General features: G+C 39.4%; 1 protein-coding gene across 9 annotated transcripts in view; it reads right to left on the bottom strand.

The window, feature by feature from the left end:
- Positions 1 to 21492, bottom strand: part of RPS6KC1 (ribosomal protein S6 kinase C1) — a 92974-nt gene that overhangs the window by 14028 nt on the left and 57454 nt on the right. For 7 of the 9 annotated variants that reach the window (XM_080585849.1, XM_080585851.1, XM_080585852.1 and 4 more), the window contains 4 exons: positions 17261 to 17308; positions 15538 to 15670; positions 5827 to 7404; positions 5466 to 5555 (listed from right to left, as the gene is read on the bottom strand). In XM_080585849.1, coding sequence (XP_080441975.1) covers positions 5466 to 5555; positions 5827 to 7404; positions 15538 to 15670; positions 17261 to 17308 — 1849 coding nt within the window. The remainder of the gene's footprint in view (positions 1 to 5465; positions 5556 to 5826; positions 7405 to 15537; positions 15671 to 17260; positions 17309 to 21492) is intronic. The other 2 variants (XM_080585850.1, XM_080585853.1) reach the window with 1 other exon arrangement.

The raw sequence follows: 21492 nt of genomic DNA, 5'->3' as shown, positions 1-21492 counted from the left end.
TCTGTTTTGGGGCAAAATCGTTTACCTAGAAAGCCTTCTTTTTAGTTACATTTTGCATTGTGTACAATTAGTATCAGGTTAGATAAAACCAAATATATATTTATATGCAGGCTTCTGTGAAGGCTAGTTTTTGTCAGTAAGGCTTGATTATAGCGCACAGCTTCTGAAAGCATGAGAGTAATACGATGCATTACTGATGGCCAGTTTCCTACTTTTATTTCCTACAAAGCTAAGCTTCCCGATCTCAACAAGCAAGTCTCCAGTTTTTAGTAAATGCAGCGTGGAGAAAACTCACGGTGTGGACAAGAAAGAAAAAAAGACTCCGACGAGAGCACAGTTCTGAAATCTCATCCTCTGATAACTCCACAGGGATACGACAGAACTTATCCCCGGTGCTGGAAAGAGAGCTTAGAGAGTGTAAATAAAAACACTTCATTCACACACCGTATTTACATGTTACCTTAGACCAGCAAGCCACTTCTACGACATCCTGCTTTACAGGTTAGCTGGAAAAAGTACCTAAAAGATTTCTCTTTACACGTAAATCCTCGACTTAATCTGTTTTAGCTGGAAACAGACCCGACTAGCCTGTGGCTTTAGACAATCTTGTCGTTCTCATAAGTATTAAGCACACTATGGAGGGGCTTTCTAAAAAGAAAAGTTACCCATTTTATTTTAAAACTCACACTATCAAGAATGGAAAATAATTGTTACTCTGCTTAAAAGGTAACAACATTTTGTATTTAGGATCACAAAGATTGCAAAACCGATACTTAAATAACAGAAGGTGATCATTTGCATTTCAAAATTCATCTATCTTGCTTTTCCCTCAATTAGACCAAAACATGTTGATTCACAGGTTTGTGTGTGCGTTTGTTTCTTTTTTAAACTTATTTATAGTGCAGAATAATGGCCCCCCTGCTAGGCTGGCATTTGCTCAAGTTTCTGTCCGTGTAAATTGAATCTGTTACTGGAATTTTCCCCCCTTCAGAATACCAAGGCACATTAACCAAGAGATAAAGAGATACACTGCTGATACTATCAGCCACCGGGCAGGTGGATAACGTGAGGGATTTTTTTTGTTAGTTTTTGCGGGGTTTTTTGGACAAATATGTGATAAGAGTTCTCAGGGGGCACCGAGAGCAAAGGGCTATTTAAACAGAAGTGAATCATTCTCGTCTGATCTGCTAATAACTTTGTATTCAGACATCAGCTGCTTAGCACACCTTAAAACACCCAGAAAACAAAATTACTGTAGAGAAAAGTGAAAACCAAAGAAAGCACAACAAAACATGTGAGCCTCACATTAGTCACCTTAACTGTATTAACACGGCAGAAAATCTCGGTGACAAGTGCTTAATTTCTTCTTTAAAAGCAAATAGGTTATTCTTGGCCAAAACCCCCACAGTTTTACTTCAAGTGGTGTTGAGTTTATAGGGGATGATTTATAATCCGCCATTTCCCTGGTGGTTTAGAGAAACAACATTTGACTTATCATAGGTGAACAGCAAAGATTTAGTTTGGCCATTAATCAAAGTATAGCACGGGCTCTACTTTCAAGCATCTGCAGCTTTGTTGTTCCAGTAGTTGCTTCAGCATCAACTTGTTTTTTAAGTAGAAATATGCGGGAGTAAAAAGACTTAGCCCGTTTTACCAAGATTCAACGGCACTACAACACTCTACAACTCCGAGCTTGTAAGTACAACCCTTGTATGCAAATCCTTGCAAATAAACCTCGTCTTCAGCCTCCAGCCCTTCTGCAAAGTGAGGCAAATTAGAGGCAGCAAGAGCCACAGCAACATCCATTAATGGTACAATGCCACCTGCCGTCACCAGTGCACAAGTGCAGCTTCTTGCCGAAGATTTATTCCTGCTTTTAATTTACGCACGATATAAAACGACAATTGCTATTTCAAACAGAATGAAGTATACTGTCAGCAGGAAACGGCACGCAGCTATTTAAACTATTCCGTCCCCCATCTTTCTGACACTTCTCCATTTATAATGGTTGGATTTATTCTGTTACTTTATACATATATTGCATAATCCCTTTTATATGCATGCAGTCAACAACTCTCCGTTTTTCATAGGATAACAGGAGCTGAGCAAGCCCTCGCTATCCACCGCGGAAAGGATCTGATCGCTGCTTCTGTACCGACACCACCTTCCTTTGCTTTAATACACAGTTACACGCTTGGGTATGAAAACCTCAAACACAAACTCCTAGGGTCCTGTAAGCAAACCCCAGCACACAGCTGGGCTTCTACCCTCCCCTGAGTCTGAAGAGCTTCAACATCAATACGTTACTACCCCTAGCCCCTCCAGAAATTAGATTCTGATATATGAATTGTAGAATTTAGATCCCATATTTTCCTCCAACCAATAAAGCGACTTAAAATTCAAATACACCCTCAGACACTTCACCACTAAGCACATTATATAACTTGTCATGTAAAAGAGTAACACCTAAAACCTTACCAATTAAAAAGATAAAATGGTTTCAAGTACAATTTTATATCTTTCACATAACTCTGCAATACAATTTCCTACCTATTTTAAATTGAACATATCCTTCAATCTATTTAACTTTCACATTCATTCTCTCCTTTTTCTACCCATGAAATTTGCTCCTCAAAAACCAATGCAGACCTGTTCTCAGACTGTAACACCAGACCCTAACAGACAGTGCTTTGGCAAAGACATCTTCCCTTTCTTGCATACTTTTAACGAGAGCATTAAAATAACGAAAAATTGAAAGTATGTTACATATAAACTTACCATATCCAAAACCTACTCTGTCCTGAGCTCAGATGAAAACACACACCAAGCTAAACACACGCAGACAAAATTTGCCAAGCCAAGTTTCACTGCATCTTCCAGTTAGAAGTGAAAAGGAGAGGTCAAGTACCAAGACGTATGGCAACACAGCCCACAACACCGGACACGCCAGGAACATTCAAAACAAGGTAAAGACTCACTTTGAGTCACTTTATTTAGTCGCTGTGTTGTATTATGATGAAATAAATAAATAAATCATAAGACCTGATTAAATTTCATGAAGATCACTAGTTCATCTCTACAAAATTGCAGCCTTTTCTTCAGCAGGAAAAAAAGCAAGCTGTGAGAAACATTTCTGATCAATTCCAAAGAGCAATTGAAAAAGAATTAAAAAAAAAAAAAAAACACAAACTCGCCAATTTACCTTAGCATCCTGAATTGAAACACAACTACCATTTCAAAATGGTTAACCAGGAAGCTGCTTGAGGAGCAATTGTCATGATAAAGGAGAGAAAGAGACGGCTCCGGGGACACCACACACTTCTCAAAGGGAAAAACGATCATCCAGGTAAGGCCTGTTTTCCTGTAATGTTGGAGTGTTCCTGAAGAAAGCCCACTAATGGGATTATTTTTATTAATACTGATCAAATGTTTCAGGGCAAGACTTTGCAGCAGCAGTAACCCTAAGAAAGTTACTTTGGCCTCAGCTATACGCATAAGTTAAGGTATGCGTAGTAAACCTTTACACAGAACAAAAATGGCTCCAAAATATATTTTGCACTGCTAAGTTATTGCAAGTACTACTCTACTATGCAAAAATTATCATGAAATAGCTACACTAAAATCTGAGTACACTCTGAACAAATAATGCTAAGATCAAGAAATACGAAAGGTAAGACTCATAGAGCAGTATCAGTTCAGCTGTCTTGCGTCTACCTAATATTTGCACTTGCAAATCACCCTGCAGCTCACCAGTTACAGACACGCAAAGCGAACTCCAGTTTGGGGTAGGGCAGAGAGGAGAGGGCAACTTAACCAAGGAAAACCCAGATGGATACCACACCTGCGCTGTGAGGTGGAAATAATGATGGTGCAGAAAACTTTATTCTTGCATATGGGGAGTTCTAAATATTATTTCAACTGCTCCCTAAACACTTAATTACTGCAGGAGTTGGCTGGTTGGGGCTTAGGGGGCAAAAAAAAGAAAAAAGCTTCTCTTTGGATCCTCATTAAAACACAGAAAAATTAAGCTTTGACTTTCACAGCTCATTAATGGTGACAGGGTGGGAAAAGGCTGCGCTTCCATCCTTACTACTGCTCAACTGGGGAGAGCTCTGAACGAGGCTGGGGTAGGGAGGCAGGAAAATGCCTCCTTCTATCACAACAGAGCACACGTTGGCAACCAGGGCACGCTTCTATTCCACAACCACAAGAAGTGCTGTGAGGCTCAAAAAGCAGGGATTCCCCAGTTTTCCTGTTCTTGAATTAAAGTGGGGTGACAGTAGAACAAAGGTGCTGGTTTTGCTTTGATAATAAAGCATTTGTTTTCTGTTTCTCTGTAATACCTGCCATTTCCCTTTTAACTCGCACCTGGATAGCAAAGATTTTATTTACTATTAATCTCAAGAGGCTGGAATTCGATTTTTTGTTGATTTTGTTGAGATCCTGCCACCTGTATTCACAGAAAGCAGTTCCTTACTGTATTTCAGTCGGGGGGAACCAAGTCACAGAATAAACACCTGATGCCAAACTAAGTTCAGAAGTTTTGTCTTTTATTGTTGATAACTCTTATCTTCAGCTATTTTTTTTCAAGCATATTCGCAGACTTTGAGCTTGAGAACTACCTGCATGCCAACTTGCAAAGCCGAACCAGACCGTGCACTCAGCAGAAAGAGTACATTGGCATTTCAAATTTAGAATCAAAAAGACAATCTAAAAATCCGAATAGCCTCCCTGTAGTTATTTCAACTCTAAAAGTAGTTTCTTTAACCCAGCTATGAAACTTTTAAAATACAAAGTTACAAGTAAAATATCCGATTTTTGGCTGTCACAACCATTAGATGACTATAATAGCGGAAAATAAATTGGAAAGAGGAAAAAAGGGAGGTCTCAGTTTCAAGTGCCATCCTCACTATAAAAACCCAAGAGATATTGATTTTATCACCCTCATGATTGATGAAAGCAGTTCTAAGAAAAGAGCTCTCTAAACTATTTCAAAGCCCTCTGCAGCTCATCAAAAATGTCAGAGGCATCTCTGAGCCTATTAGGGTTGTATATTTCAAACTGCTATGTGTTTTTCTCCCATACTCTTTGCATGAATAAACTTTTGTATTTTTAAAGTTCATAGTGTTGCCTTTTCAGTCCGCCCTTTTCCTTATTTGCTCTTTTCAGTTATCAGGATGTACTCACACATAACAAACAACTGAAAGAAAACAGAACATTCCTTAAATGTGCTTAAACAAGTCATTCAATGCAATTACACTTTACGGAAATGCTCTAGCAAACAACAACACAGTTAGCAATAAAGCAGTTACAAACCCTCTTGGCTTTTTAAGACATTCGGTAAAAAGAAAAGAAATTCTAGCAGATATTGCATGATCTTGAGCTCTGTGTTATAGAGGCTCCGTGAGAAAACGAAAGCTGCTTATCTACTTTCCAAGTGAAACATTGTAGGTGATTGCTCTAACCTGGGGCACAGTACATTCTCTCTATGGCATCGTTGTCACAGGAATCTTCAACCTCCCTCCACCTGCTAAAATACGTTAGCTGAATGTGTCCTAAAAACAAAACGACAGGAGAAATCAAAACATTTTTCCCTTCCATTTTCTGCAGAAGTGAACTGTAATTACTCCTTTTGTAGCTAAAAACAGTATCATTAAGAATAATGGCATCATTAAGTACTAGAAGCTATTACTGGGGGTGAATTTGCTGCACTGATAATGAAGCTCTAGACAGGAAATGAAGATACTAATTACAAGATAAAACGCCTACTCAGTTAATTGGAAGCAACAGCGAATAAAAAGAAATGCATTTGCAAAAGTTCCTGACCTCTATCATTCAATAAGATGTTGTTTGGGTTCAAATCGCGGCACACAATTCCTTCTCTATGTAAAGCATCAAGGGCTACAACCATTTCAGCTGCCCATCTTTGAATGCAGTCCTCTGGGATGTAAAACCTGGAGGTTATCGCTAATCTTTCGTCGAGGTCCTGAAAAATTTGATGTATTTCCTTCTCCCCTGCTACTGCTATTTCGTCTTCCCCCTTTGGTGCTGTCTTTTCGCTTTCACCTGCTGGTAACAAAGCCAGGTTTGCTTCCTCTTTCCCAAAGTCTTCAGTTTGATCAGAAAACAGCAACACTGCTTCATTTCTTATCGTATCTCCATCCGAGCTAACATCTTGAGCACCTGAGAGCAGGTTGGAAACAAACAAACTTTCTTCTTTGCTTGCCACTTTTAAGGAGCAGGCTCCAGGCCCTTGCAATAGAGACCCATCTTCTGAACTACCTACCTCTTGGTCAGAAGTACAGAGGGTCCCAAGAGCTCCCTGCATGACACCGCTTTGTCCATTCACTTCCCCGTGGGAAGGATCACCCAGTTCTGGTGCCACATGATCTGGCTCTTGATCAAATGCTTTGCATTGCTCTGCGGAATTATTTAATTGTAAGACATCAGGCGTTTCTAATAATTTTACTTCCAAGATGTCCATATCGTTTTTTGTAAACTTTGCTGGCCTTGACACTGCCGCCTCCTCTGTTTCATCAGACATGCCAGGTAAGTTTATTAGAAGATCAGGCCTTCCTTCATCAACACTACTTACATCATCAGAAGCAGCATCCTTAAAGGAGATAACTGGCACAGAGTCGTTTGAACCCCTGCTTATGGTGTCATGAGCTTTCACAGCCATTTTGCTCTCCAGGGCATCCAAGCTTCTGTCATGACCTGAGACAGAAAACAATGGCTTCAAAGGTTCTGATTTCAGGTTATACAATTTTTCTCCAAAATCAAGCCCCAGAAGTTCACTAGCGCTATCTTTGCTGTCTATTCTGAAGAGTTCCATGGGGCTGTTCTTCGATTTAGTTAGCGAGTCCAATATCCTAGTAGGACTGGGTATTTCTGATTCAGCATCATCAATGAAAAGCTTTAGTTCCTGAGATGGAATCTGAGAGCTGAAGCTATCACCGCCAACAACAGTGCGTTTCTGCGAGGAACTTCTCTCTTTGGTATTCAGACCTTCATTCTCCAGTTTAACCACAGGTTCCTCATTTAAAGAGCCAGAATCAATTTTTTCTTGCCCATATTCATTGCATAACGTTAAATAACTAGTAGTGCACTCTTCTTCTGAGCTGGATGCTGAGTCCATCCACTTGGAACTCTCCTGGCCATCTTCCTGGTTGCTGCTGTCGTCCTGAGAGCTCGGCGTCAGGCTGCTCTTCAGCGGGATCACCTTCAGCATGTGCTCCCCGTAGCTTTCTCTGGAATCAGTGCTGCTACTGATTTCTTTAGGACTAGGCGTTGGCCGCTCCAGGTGAATTTTAGTTGAACTGCATGTTTGGGGTTCAGGGATTTCAAAGCTCTCTTCAGGGCTTCTGTTTAAGAACTTACTGACATAAGACCACAGTTTTCCTCCTGCAAGAAAAGAGAAGGGGGAAATCTCTTAATATCACTCAAAACATAATCAGTTTCATTATGATACAGGAAAATAACCCACACTGACAGAATATACCACCCCCTTAAGCCCATAGAGCAAGTTCAATCTGCTACCTCAGTAGAAAATAATTACAGGGACCACGACTTGCTTCTCAAGCAGATTTGTATTAATACATAAATATTTAAATAGCTGCATCTGAGATTAAGCTTTTTTTTTAAAAAACAAAAAAAAGAAAAACCTTCAGTAAAATCTCATTTCAGAGTCTGTCTCAAGTTGCATGGTGGTGACTACTCTCCATCTGCTGTCTCAAAAGAAAGCAACAACTAGGAAAGATCAAATGGTTTAGTGCCCATAACCAGCTCTGCCTGTGCTGAATCTCAGTTCCCAGCTCATGAGCAATGTTAGGGAAGACAGACTAAAAACTACAGATCAGCGAGTTTGGTAAGGGGAAGAAAATCACCACATATTAGTAGGATATTCTACGGAACTGTTTCTCTTTGAAAAGAGAAAAAAATTATTATTTTTATTATTTTTTAGTTAAATACGGATGATTTTCTCCCTTTAACTTCAGGCCTCAAGAAAGGTCTTTATGCATTACGCAATGATTTATGAATATTTTAAGTTACAGTGGCAAACCAGTTCCTTCATATCAAAAATTCTAAAAAAATGACAGTTCCAAAAGTAATCATTAAATATTTAAAAATACAGAATAGGACTCTGTTTCCAATACCACACATTTTTAAGAAAGATTACAATACATACACTGCTAAAAATACAGAATAGGACTCTGTTTCCAATAACACACATTTTTAAGAAAGATTACAATACATACACTGCACAAAACAAATCAAGAAGTTACTGTATCTCTTGCACGTGCCAAAGAATTTGACTTTAAGAAGCTAGAAAGCCACCTTCAATAACTTAAGGAAAAATGCAAAGTCAAGACATTTTAATTTAAAAGATTGTAGAGAAACGCTGGGAAGTACAGCTCAAACAAAACCTTTGTAGAAGAAAAGAATAAGTATCCAGCCCACTGGGCATCTTTTTTTCTTCCTTTTTTTTTCCTTTTTTTTTTTTTTTTTTTTTAACTTCTTTGGGTAAAACAGAGTTTTATATTATAGTTTTTTCCAAAATAGAGTCTTTAGTAGTTATTTTTAAGCACTCTCCTTATCGGGCAAAATTCCTTCAAAAAGTACAACAAAAGAAGAAAGTATTTTTCATTGCCTAGAAACAGGTTTTATATATTTCCAGTTATTTCAAAAAATAAGTTATCAAAGGCAGAAAAACCTTGATACTTTAAAAATGAATTTGAATAATACAATGTGGAGTTTTCTTGCTCTCCATCCCCCTGGCTAAGACAAGACTTGTTTTTGAAATGAAAAAAAAATCTCACTGAAAGTAGGCATATTAAAAATATCAAGAGGGAACTCTAACAGCTTGAGTCCGGTGGTAAAGATGACAGTTTAAGATCTATTGGTTCACCCGCTTTCTGCCTGCAAGCTACAAACGGACCTCGTGGGTCAAGATGACCCTTGCCACCTTCCAGAAGAAGGCAAGAAAGGATGCCAGGAAGATGAACAGGAACAAACTGAAGCGGTGCTCCCAGAGAAGTGATCGGGGCTGCTGTACTGCACACACACTTCAGCTACTTACCTGAAGACACCTACAAACACAAAAAACAGGAGCAAGGCACGGCTCAGGGGAAGCTCCCTGCAGAGCCCTTGGCTGCTGCCAGTGCCGCGAGCAGGCAGCCTCCTGGGGCACCGACGCACTCCCAGCTTGCTCGGCCACCCTGCATCGGTGAGAGCCAAGGGCCCTGGTCCTGACGAGCAGGACCTTGCTGCTGTGAGAGGGAGGGCATCCGTGCAGACTCGTACTCCCACCACTTGCCTTCAATACGAGATGTTACACGGCTGGTCAGCAGGGCAGGGGCAGGGCGCTGCCGTGCCTTCTGAACCCTGCAGCCTCTGAGTTACTGTTCTTAAATTTGTTTGGTAGAAATATAAGTTGTTCATCCCATAGTCAGCAATTCTTTTTCTAAGCTTATGTTTTCATCTGTATCCACGCTTTTGCTAAGGAACGGCAGGAAACAAAATACCACAAAGGAGAAAAAAGAGAAAGACACAGAAAACACACGTTTTTATATACGTGTGAAAGACGTTCTCTTTTCCACACTTCCATCCATCATAAAAGAAGCAACACAACAGTTTAATTTTACCCCAAGATTCTGATGGACTAGTATGTTTATGACAATTACTTTTCTTTAAAACTTCAATTAAATTATTTTGAGAAAACAATGCTTGCAAAATGACTTTGCCCAGTTTATTAATTAGGCAAGGAATAACTCAGGGTCTTTTCACACTGAACAATAAAATCTCATTTGACAACCACCCCCCTGCTGCATTTAATATGGCACGTTACATCTCCCCATCCCACCTGCATTATACTTACTAGTACAAGCAAATAGTAAACATTTCCACCTTCGTATTACTAGTATTTATTATCACAGCACCGCTTCACAAATTTCTTCTGAAAACACAAATCTCAGCTTTCAAAGGGTGCTCCCAGAACATGACCCACGAAGATCCACGTTACATTTCTGCAGCACCGTTCAGTGCCTGGCACAACAGCATCTCAACTTCCAAGCATGGCTTTAAATGCTAATATTACCATGGTATTTCTTCCTCAGTAGTAAGGAAATTATTTTTAATGGAGGCCTGGGTTGGGCTTAGACCCAAGGATCCAGAAAGCTCAGTACCTTGTTTCTGTGGTCTACCATCACATTTTTTTCTGTGTCACTACTGGATACCCAGGTAGGATTCTGCATGTCACATCTGAAGGGCTCTCACCAACCTAAATGTTTCCCACCCTTTATTAAGGTAGGATGGGTCTGGACTGTCTGACGGTATGAAAAGTGTAAGAATTCTCCTCAGCACAACTTTGTTTTTCACCTGTAGACAGGTCAAGCTGCTCTTGGGACAGCTCTGGTTTTCTGCTTCCTTCACCTGACTTCATGCAAGATTTCATGCAGTCTCCTCCAGATCTTGGCCTCTACTCAAAGTCTTAGTGTAGCTTAAGAAAGGAATAGACTCAAGAAGGACTAAGGAAGGAAAACAGACACATGGAGATCAGTCCTTCAAAACCCTGCAGAAAACTCAATGGAAAAGTCAAGAGGTTCAGACTGTGTTTTTAAAAATGTTCGATTTCAAATGCTTTCAGCAAACCTAGGATTTACACAAGACAAAAAATATCTCTTTATCCCTACAGGATTCAGAAATTCACAACTGTCTACCTGTGAAAACAGAACTGCAACAATGACTCATTTTCCTATTAGTAAGCCTGTTATTATCTTACCTTTTTAAGAAAGAAGTTGCTCATTAATAGTCACTTGGACTGAGAAATCACAGTGAAAATAACTACTTGCTGCAACTCTAATTTGGAGTTAAATGCAAGTAAATACAAAAAAAATTGATTATGTCTAAATATGTTTACACACACATTTCAAGACTGGCCTCCTGGTCAAGTGGAGCTACATAAATAAATGCTATTCAATAATTGTGTTTTATAGTGAAAAACAACAATTTTATTCCTTTTTGAAAATGTCCAATTCAGGGTCAAACAAGAGTGATATTTGTATCTGGGTATATAATTATGCCTTTATGAATGACATACTAATAATCTTTCCCCCTCTCCCCATGTGTTGTGTAAGATCAAGAAAACCCATTAGCAAGCCATGCTAATATAGTATCAGGAATCTATAAAAACTAAAATTACAGAAATCAATCTAAACAAGTAAGCTTCGGTCACTGTCAAATAGTCTAACATACTAAACAACCATAAAAGCTATGATTTTAAGCTAAAGTTTATTAGTATTTAGTACAATTTCAGAAGCACAGTATTAACATAATTAATTATTTAAAAAATTTTTCTTTAACCACAGATTGGCTCTGCAACCAGTCTAGCTTATTCCTTCTGGTTTTATTATCACAAAAAAAAAAAAGGCAAAAAATCAAAGCTCCACATTCTTCTTCAGTTATTTAATGTAAAATTACTTACTAGAAGTGCCTTACTTCATCATATTTCCAATACTCTGGACGTTATACCTGTCCTTCAAGAGGCAGAATCTAAAATATTAGTGTTCCAAAAAGAAAAATCAAGAGGACATTTCAAAATAAAGTGGCCAAGTTAGGAAGCTGGATAGGAGGATAGGAATTTTGTAAGGTTGGTTTTTTTTTTAATATTCTTTCAAACACCTCTATGTTTTTGTTGCTAATAATAGGACTTAGAAGGAGGCACATCAAAGAGAAGGAGATACAGAGACTATACTGTACACATCATAAGATAAAAGGAAACCTAACAGATCAGCAAATTCAGTCTCCTAACCATGCTTTTGTTCTAGCTCACATGAAAAAAAAGTCATAACCTGTTGGATGTTTTCTCGCTCAGTACTCAGTCACTTACCATTTCAGCTCCACATCCTAAAGACTGGCTAAATGGCCATATTCCAAAACAAATCATTGGCTTTTGCTAGCTTGGCCCATGAGGTTGCTCTGAAGGACTATATATTCCAATTCCCGCAGAAGTGGAATGCAGCTAAAAATGTGGTAATCACTGTATTAAGGAAAGCCCAAACTAAGTCAAAGTGAACAACCTGGGATTCCAGATCATTGTGATAGGATAAAGAAGGAAAAACAGATTACCAAAAGACATCTGCTTGAATTATTCTCCAAAACCTGGCCAAACTCTCTACATCACTGCATAAAAATTTGTTTATGGCCAGGAGTACCAATCATAAGTTATGCGCTTCATGTGAATTAATATTCCTGCTGGAAAAAGAACAGCCTTATGGTTTTCTTAGAATCACTGTCCTTCTTTTCAATAAAGACAGCTACTGCTAAACTTCATCATATTAATATACAATGACAACATATAATTATGTTTGCACAGTTTCTAGGCCAAAAGGGAACCAGACATGCAGGAATTATCATGATACAATAATAATATTTCACAGCATCCCAATGGCAGCCACAGAGGGGTTGCAGCATATATAGGAACTGGAAGCTCACCTGAATCTAATCTCTAACATGACAATAGCTACAAACACCAGTTTTATCTATAGGGCTGCTTCCACTGCTGCTGGTGAATCTCTGCTATGAAGTTTGATAGTTTAGGCAAAGCTCCCACTTCACAACGTACTTCAAGCAAAAGCTTTTATTTCAAAGCAGCCTCCTGAAAAAGCCCCTTGCCAAGGACCAGATCACCTTTCCTACCTTTTCTGATCTCCCTCTCTCTTGTCTTTATAGCGAGTACTACCTTCTTTCCTAACAACAAATCTGCAGCTTTGCAAGCCAGAACACTACCACGTTGTTTTCTTTCAATTCCTGCGTGCTGCAAGCCTCTTCAGCATGAAGTTTCTTGAGTGCTCTCCAGATTGATAGGAACTTCAGCTTATTTATGCTTAAAGAGATTTGACAGCTTCTAACAGCCACTTAAACTTTGATGTCCCATGGAAGCCCCCCAGCCTATTTTTGAAGCATCTGTTTCTAAAATTTCTGGAGTTGTTAGTGCCAAGAAGAAGCGAGGCCTTATTAACATCAGATTGGCTCTCTACCACACTAGAATTTGGCAAGTGCTTTGCAACAAAGCTACAAGATAACTTTATGGACTTTCATGCTTCTAAGACACCCTCAAAGCCTCCAACTGCAGCCAGGACAGAAGCCTGTTAGAGGACCCTAGACCTCGCTCACCGATCTGAGCATGTAACTGCAATATGACTTACTGGAAAAAAAAAAAGTTTTCATTTTGAGCAAAAGTTTGGAGTCAAACTTTCAGAATTCCACGCAAAACCCAATGGTTTAGGCTGAAATTAATAATGCGGTTAAGATTTACTATAAACAGGAAATAGGCTCCTTAGTAAATACATAATATCTGTAACAAAACATTAAAAGGCCCTCTGAAAACGAGGGGAAACTCTTTGCAGTTTATAACTTACACCCATAAATGTCCAAGTCAAGAGAACCCATGCATCACGTACCATCAGCAACAGCCCTCACACACATCGAAATCCCTTCTGGTCCCTACAGCTCCTCCCCAGCATCCTCCCTGTTTCTTCCCACATTCGCTACCCTCAGCTCCCCTTTCAGCAAGTACTCATTTCCCATACGTGCCCCCTCCCCCAGCTCCACCTCAAAATAACCCACCTCCCTCCCACGTCTCCTGCTTGCATGCGTTTGTCCCACAGCTGGGAGAAATGCAACACGAGCTGTGGCTGCCTCCAAGGGTGTGTTTGCTGACTGGCCAGCCAACATGAGAATGCTTCACAGACACCACCTCTGCTGCTGGCAGATCAAACAAACGTCACTGGGTTTTGCACAAGGCTCTAAGTTACACAAACCTGATTTACCAGGCTCTTGGTAAATTTAAGATCCTTCTCGACAGAACTCAAAACGTCTGTTACAGCCAGGGTTGGTAGGAGCAGGAGATTTAAGCCAAGCACTTCTCACTGGATTTGTGACTATGTCAAAGATGACTAGAAGAGAGTCATTCCTTCTTAAAGAAAACACCCCATCCATGCCAAATGTTAAGCTGAGGTTTCTGTTCTTAAATGGAAGGGCTCTGACCAGGCAATGTCTCCATTTTTATCACTGTCGTCACAATAAAACTATCACTTTCAGGAGACTACCTTTGTTAACCAGTCAAATTAAATTAAGCCTTTCTTAAAATTTCTGTTCTCTCCATCTGACCACTAAATCACCACATTTCACTACTACTATACCCAGTTTTCCATCTGTCTTGAGAAGGGACATTCTTCCCAAAGAGAAGAGGAAAACTCCAGGTCTTCAGACATTGCAGAAACATCAGGAACAGTATTTTCTAATTTTTATTGTATCTGGTCTCCAATTCTTTGATTATGCTAGCCTGATTATAGCTGATCTGTTGGTATCAGACAAGGGTCTGTTTTTTGTTTAACTATTACTTCTCAAAACAAACCATACCAGTGTAAGTGGAGATTGCATTTCAGGTGATAGCTTCTAAATTTTTTGCCTGAATTATACACACCTCAAGAAAAGTAGCACTGTACAGAGCTGCACCGTAACCCTTCGAGATCACCATCAGACAGTACTGTAATGTGAGGCCTTTCTTCATGCCTCACTGCCCATGGCAAAACCATGTCACACATAGCAGAAAAAAATCATTCGTGTTGTATAGGTAAAGTTAACTGGCCTCATGTGACATAAATTGTTCATGAAAAAGGCAAAATCTAAGTTATTAGGAATAAAAGAAATAATATTCAATGTAATAAAATTATCTTCTCTATCAGTTAGCTTAGTTCCTTCCAATAATCCATTCCGACTGAATTATTAACATTTCCTAAAAAGAGAACTATTAGCAAACCCCAAATTTATATTCTGCACTCACTCTAAATAAATATGGGTAATTACATTTGGGGAATATTTAAATCCAGGTGTTAGAGGAAAAAATCAAGACATAATTATTTTTTGCCACCTGTTCCCTGTTTTTAACATTTAACAGGAATTTCATAAATAGTTTGAAGGCACAACTCTGTGGTTCTGCTTTGAACTCCTACGTGATGCCACTAGCTATTTTCTTAAAAACCCAGATCAGAATAACTACGTGATATTAACCAATAGGCAAATGCTCCTTTTTTTTTTTTTTAAGCAGAGCTATTAAACTCTTGTGGGAATACTTGTCATTTTAACTATAAGATACTAAACGCTTTACTAGCCAAAGTTCACAAAAGACTTAGCCAAAGACTTTGTTTCTCAGAGATGACTGTAAACACTACAGATATTTGTTGCAGTCAAAGCACTCACTCTCCTGTAGAAAATAAACAGTTGGAAGCTTTCATTATCACTACAATTTAAGTAACCCATCAAGATTTGAGGCTATTTGAAACAGGAATCAAATCCACCACAAAATGAGGGGAAAAAGGAGGAGGGAGGGTGTGGGGTGTCTTACATGACATCTCTTAGGCATAGTAAAAATATTTTAATTAGAGATATAAAAGATTAATTTGACACTGAAATGTACCATTGATTAAAAGCCTAAACCTTTGACTCTTCAGCAATATACTTAAACAAGAGACAAACCTTCTGCATGCTGTAACACGAGAAAGACAGACTCCTCGGAGATGATGTACTTGTGCAGACACACCATGTTGGGCACACAGCGGGGGATGATGGTCGTTCTGCTCCTGCTGTACTCACTACTTTTCCTTAGACCCTGACAGAGAACAAAAAGGTCAGTTGTACCCTCAGTTGCCTTTGGAGCCTGCTGTGCTCTGTGTTTATCAACCAAACTAATCTATCCGAGTTACTCTGGGCTTCAGAGAAACCACTCATCTGCTGCTCTATGCCCCTCGGTCCCCCGAGGCTGTGCTGATGGCATCTGGCGCATTTCCAGAGAACAGAAGATGGCACAAAGCTGCCATTAAAATCAATTACATGGGTCAATGTTTTTATTAGAATCTCTCTCAAACTAAGTCATCAGGATGACACTCAGTTATTTCCCTGTGACCTTTTTTAAAAAATTTATTTTTGTGTGTGACCAAAAGACACTATTAAAAAATTCAATTCAAGTTCTAAAGACAAAAGAATGCCCTAGACTTACAGGTAATCCTCACATTTCCATTGTACTTTAGTAAAGACAGCAACAACAACCACAACAAAAAGGAAAGGAAGGGATTAGTCTCCTTGAGAGGTAATGATTTTTGGGAGGTAGCACAGAGATGAAGTTGCCAGAAGTGAAAAAATTGATGTGGGAGGGAGAAAGGGAGGCGAGAAAGAAAGGAAAAAAAAATTATGTCAATAGTGTGACCTATTACAATATTGATAAACATAAGCAGTTAAATGGGAAATTCAATGTTACCCTATCTGCCAGCAGATAAAGTGAGGTTCCAAGATACAATATTCACAAATAATCCTCTCTGAGGAACAAACAGGTTTTCTGTACCCTACATATACTTAAGACAAATCATTTCAGAGGCCAAATGCACAAAGTTAAGGCAGGGTTGTAAGCCAGACCTGAAGCAAAGTTACAAAATATTAACAAATAATTATAGCTCTGTGTCTGGGACATCGTTTTCTTAGCCCTTCCTCCTATCAGCAGAGTCATTCATTTCAATAGCCCCAATAACAAGACTCAGACTAAACTAATTCTCAGCATCACAGATGCTCCAAGCATGTTGGGATCTTGATCTGAGCATTTTCTGAAACAAGAAAGAGTAATGTGAAAAAAATTATTACAAACAATTAACGATTCATTAGTTTAATAGTTTAATAGCATTACAGTCATTTTTCAGAGCCTATTGATGTAAACCATAGAAAAGCAATTTTGGATAAGAACAGTCATCCATTTCATCTGGAATCTCCTTCGGTCGATGTCATATTCTTCAACTAAGGGAAGCCCAGACATGATGAAGATGTGGATGTACTGGGCCTATGAAGAATTTTTATTTTAACTTCTTTAATCAGCGGCATGTATATGCTCTGAGTCGGCAGGGTTTTAGAGATCTTTTAAGGACCACATTGAAACTGTGATTCTTCAAAGCCTGCTGAGGTATTACCCTCAATTACCAGCAGCAACTCAAGTGAGTAAACCAGCACATATGAGCACTAGAGAAGTTACACAAAGAACGGAATGGAAAGCAACTGAATACTGAGAAAAAGAATTCCAGTGCCCTTAAGAGGGATCTATGTATTAACATAGTAATATACTACAGAGATAACTCCGCACATCAGATGCGGTGATCTTTGTGTGGTGGTATAAATTAGGAGGCCAGACTGTTAAGAGAAGTAATAAGACTTTACTCACCTTCAGTATAAAAGTCTCCTGTGTTCTCGTGTCCATTACAAGCAAAACCTAAGGAAAAAGCATTCAGAGAAATATTTAAGATTCATGAGTAAGATAACAATATGAGATTCTTAAACTTAATGTTGAATAGTCTTGCAAAGGATGTGATGTAAGTTGTGATTTAAAAAAAAGTTAAAGCCCTGCAGCATACATTTGTTAACCAGTCTTTTTCTTTTAAAGGAAAGTTGAGGATATAGATCTCTAGAGAACTACCAGATTGTCACCTGATTCCCAATCAGCTAACTTAAAGAATGAATCCTAAACTGATAAAAGTACTTTATAACCAGAATCCGAATTACAGAAATGCAACAGCAGCAACAAAATAAAACACAAAAAGTAACCTTCACATAGCATTAGTTTCCTATGTTCCTTCATTTAAATCCCAATTTATTTACTTTTTTTCCAACTCACTGTACCTACCTTCCATATTTTTCCCCCATTAGGCTTTCTATCCACCAAAGGTTTTTCTTTCTACCAGGTTACCAAATGGTTTTTGGTTTTCTTTGCCTTTTTTAATTTTTTATTTTTTTTGTGAGAGAGGGAGGAGCTACATACCTTCTTTCCAGGAAGCTAACCTAAAAGCTGGCCAGGCACACACCCAAGCCACAAGAAAATGTTTTACCAACTATATACAGCCACTGCTGTCTCATTCCTCAACTGCCCTTTTTGTTTTGCAACATTCATAAGCCACAACAGAAACAGTTGCAAAGAAGTTCCTTTCCTGTCTGTAAACCAGTATTAAGGTAACAGCAAAAACAAGTCTTCATTTAGGGAGAAAAGAGTGGACAGGTTCGCTGCAGAAAGGAAAACACCTACAGCTGCAGAGAACATCTCTGCCAAGAGCGTATTACCTCTGCTGAAAGCACTTTAAGCACAGCACAGTGACGACAGGAGCACTAAGCTATGTCTTGCCTCTTAGCAAGCTCTGTTTGTTTATGTGCTGAAAACAAAACAAACAAAAATTATATAAGTATATATATTTGGGAAACTACATCTTCAGGGAGCTGGAACTCTCTGCATCTCTGTTTTCAAATGACTGTGCTTAGGATTGTTTGTAAACTCCAAGAACACAGATGTACTTGAAAAGCACCAGCTGCAAGCCAGCCACAAAAACAAGCTCAAGCACAAGACCAATCCTCCTCGAGGAACAAGAACAAGATAGGCACCCACTGTTTATTTACAATAGACATCGTAAGCTCTGAGTACAAATAGTCAGATTCAGTTATAACAAAATATTTAGGCTGCAAAATTAAACACCTAAAGGATTGAAAATGCAGCACTGGGGTTACTACACTTGGAGGTCCATAGACAAGACGCAGCAACTCCGCTGAAGAGGTACAAGTCGGCTCACAGCCAAAAAGACATCTTGCAGGGGAGTGATGCGTCAGGGCAACACGGTGCTGGGTTCGTCAGCTGCAGGACAGCACAGCACTCACTCTCCCTGATCTCCACTACGTGGGGCAATGAGGGAGCTGTGCCCACTGTCTCTTGAAGGCTGATGCCTACCAAGTTCACCTGCTGACCTTCTCTACACCAAGGGGAACCACCAGAAGAGCTGGCACACGCCGTGCCCACGGCAAGGTGAGGTAAAGATGTGCATAAGCCAAGGAGGGGAGGTTGCGGGCAGCACCGTGCAGGCTTTCCCAAAGCAGTGGCTGCAGCAGGGCAAGCGCCGCTCTTTGGGATGGCCACATTCAAAATGCTGTCCTTGTTCTCTCCCCATTGGACTCCTGAGCACCTCAAGCAAGAGGAAGCGAGTTGGAGTTTTTTCTCATCGTTGCTTTTGCCAGGTTTCACCAAAAGAAATAAAGCAAGAGCTATTTCTCCATCTTAAAGACTTCCTCTTCTACTAGGGTTGCACCCAGTATTAAAAGCCATCCTCTACCTTCTAGTGAAAAAATATCATCAGAAGTTGCAATTGCTGACAGTTTTTGAGAAAGGAATGACAAGAAGTTTCCATGTCAATGGCGTAAGCCCCTAGGCCACTGAGTTTCTCCAAACAATTCTTCAGGTCTCTTACTTGGGTCTTCCAGAAACAGTAGAAACCAGCTGAATAAACGATAACCACAAAACTGTTTTTTGTTATCCTTGCTTAACCAAAAAGGCAAGACAATAAAAAGATATACAAACAATAAAGAAAACCAGAAGAGAAAAATAAAAGCCACTTTGCAAGAGGTGCCAAAAGACAGATAAAAACGGTTCAAAACAATTACGTGTTTACAGTCACTTTCTTCTTATCCCAAGTTTGTTTGTAACTAGACACTGTTCACATTGAGGCAATAAATACAAGAACATATGTGATATTTTTTTAAATGTGCCCTTTGACTGTCAATATCTCCCAAACAGGTGTTGGCTAAATGATTATAAATTGGCCTCTGGATACACCTCTTCAACTGAGCCGTACCAGGACTGGCGATAATATAATTAGACCTAAAAACATCAGGCTGGTGAATGCTTTCCATCTGTTTGGCAATAATGTTTAGTTAACAATAGTCTTTAAAAGAAGCACCTTCAACTTCAGTTCTTAAAGTTATTTATAGGGCCATTCTTAACACACCAGCACTCTTGCTAACAAGAACTTTAGCCACTTGGAAATTATTAGCCATACGGCTCTATAGAAAAAGGAATGACAGCATTTAACATCTGTATCTCTCCAGATTTACAAGCATCAACCTCGTTTAAAGTCATTTCTTAATGAACAGTTCTGTGGTCTGTATTAATATTATAGTTGCATGCACAAAGATCATAAGGAGCCAAACATTTTTTTAATACCAACAGTAGGCCAATCAGTAATGAAGCTGTCAGCATAAAGGACAGAATAATAGCTTCTTTAACCCTCAAACAGGATTTGTTCATTTGTAGAGTAGAAGACACCAATTTAAAAACTGCTCATGGGTTTGCTCACCTTTATAAAGACAAAAATCTAATTTGGTACTAATTTGATACAATTGTCTTTCCAATAAAAGGCTCCTAAAGCCATCTTTTATTTCATGATAAAACAACTGCTATAACTAAAACTGTCATGCAATAATTACCTTTGATAGCATACCTTATTGCACAAATACAATTAATGTATTCCTCCCTTTCATTTTTCACACTTGCTTATCAGCACTGTATTAGCATATGGTGTAACAGAACAGATTACCGAGCCCAAGCCCTATACGATGACATATAGAACGACTACCACTAACGGGAATAAAGCAGATAACGGGTCCCTTTAGGGCTGCCTTCATCTGTTGTTGCATTACTGCATCAAAATGAAAGTAGCAGCTACCGTTTTATAACAGCTGTAATAACAAATAATATTTGGGTGCCTTTGAGGTTAACTACCTAGGTGGACTAACCAGTCCTACCAACCAGCTTCCCCATCGAGCATCTTAACTTTCCCCCAGTGATGAAAAGCCACAGCTCCAGTTCATTCAATGGAAAATTATTTCTTTGCTGATTCAATACCTACTTTTCCACAAGACTGTTTCCTTCACAGGGGATTTCAAGCAGGCCAGGAAGAACCACAAAAGGAACTTTTCGCTGCTATTTGACCCTGGCAGACTGTGGACTTTGCAAGGGCCCACTAAAACCAAAATCTATTTGTCGGAGAGGCAGCCAGCATGCACATTACAAAAAGGTGGTCTAACAAGACTCACGCATATAATTAAAGGAATACACAACTGAATAAATCCCTGATCAGAACACTGACATTTCAGGAAGGGGTAAGACCAGGAAAGAAACTAAGAGACTTTCACAAATATATTTGCTTGACTTTTTGTCACACAAACAGAGCAAAGAAAGGTGAGCAGCTCTTGGACACGTTACCCAGGTTGTGCAGAAGTGCACAACAGTAACTCTGCTAGTGACCCAAATGCCAATTCATTCTCCTCACCTCATATTTTCCAGCCAGGTTCTGAACAGCCAGGCTACCCGAACAAGTCATTTCTGTCTATGCACCTTCACACCTCTCTCTCACTGCAAAAGGGAGTACTTGCAAGTTTTTCAATTCTTTTCCTAAGGTTCCTTTTTAAAATGCAAAGTGACAAACCTCTACCAGAACGACACACCGGGACAAAACAGAATGCCACATAACGTTCCCCGCTGCGTAAGTCTATCCCTCCCCAGAGCAAATCAGACAGAGATGCTTGTATTAGAGCGGGCTGCTCCTGGCTTGCAATAAGCTGACGGAGGCTGTTTTGCTGGTG

The sequence above is a fragment of the Anser brachyrhynchus genome (genome assembly GCF_964034855.1).
Source record: "Anser brachyrhynchus genome assembly, chromosome: 3".
NCBI lineage: Eukaryota > Metazoa > Chordata > Aves > Anseriformes > Anatidae > Anser > Anser brachyrhynchus.
Note: the sequence above shows the minus strand (reverse complement) of the source record. Positions and strands in the feature narration are given on the sequence as shown.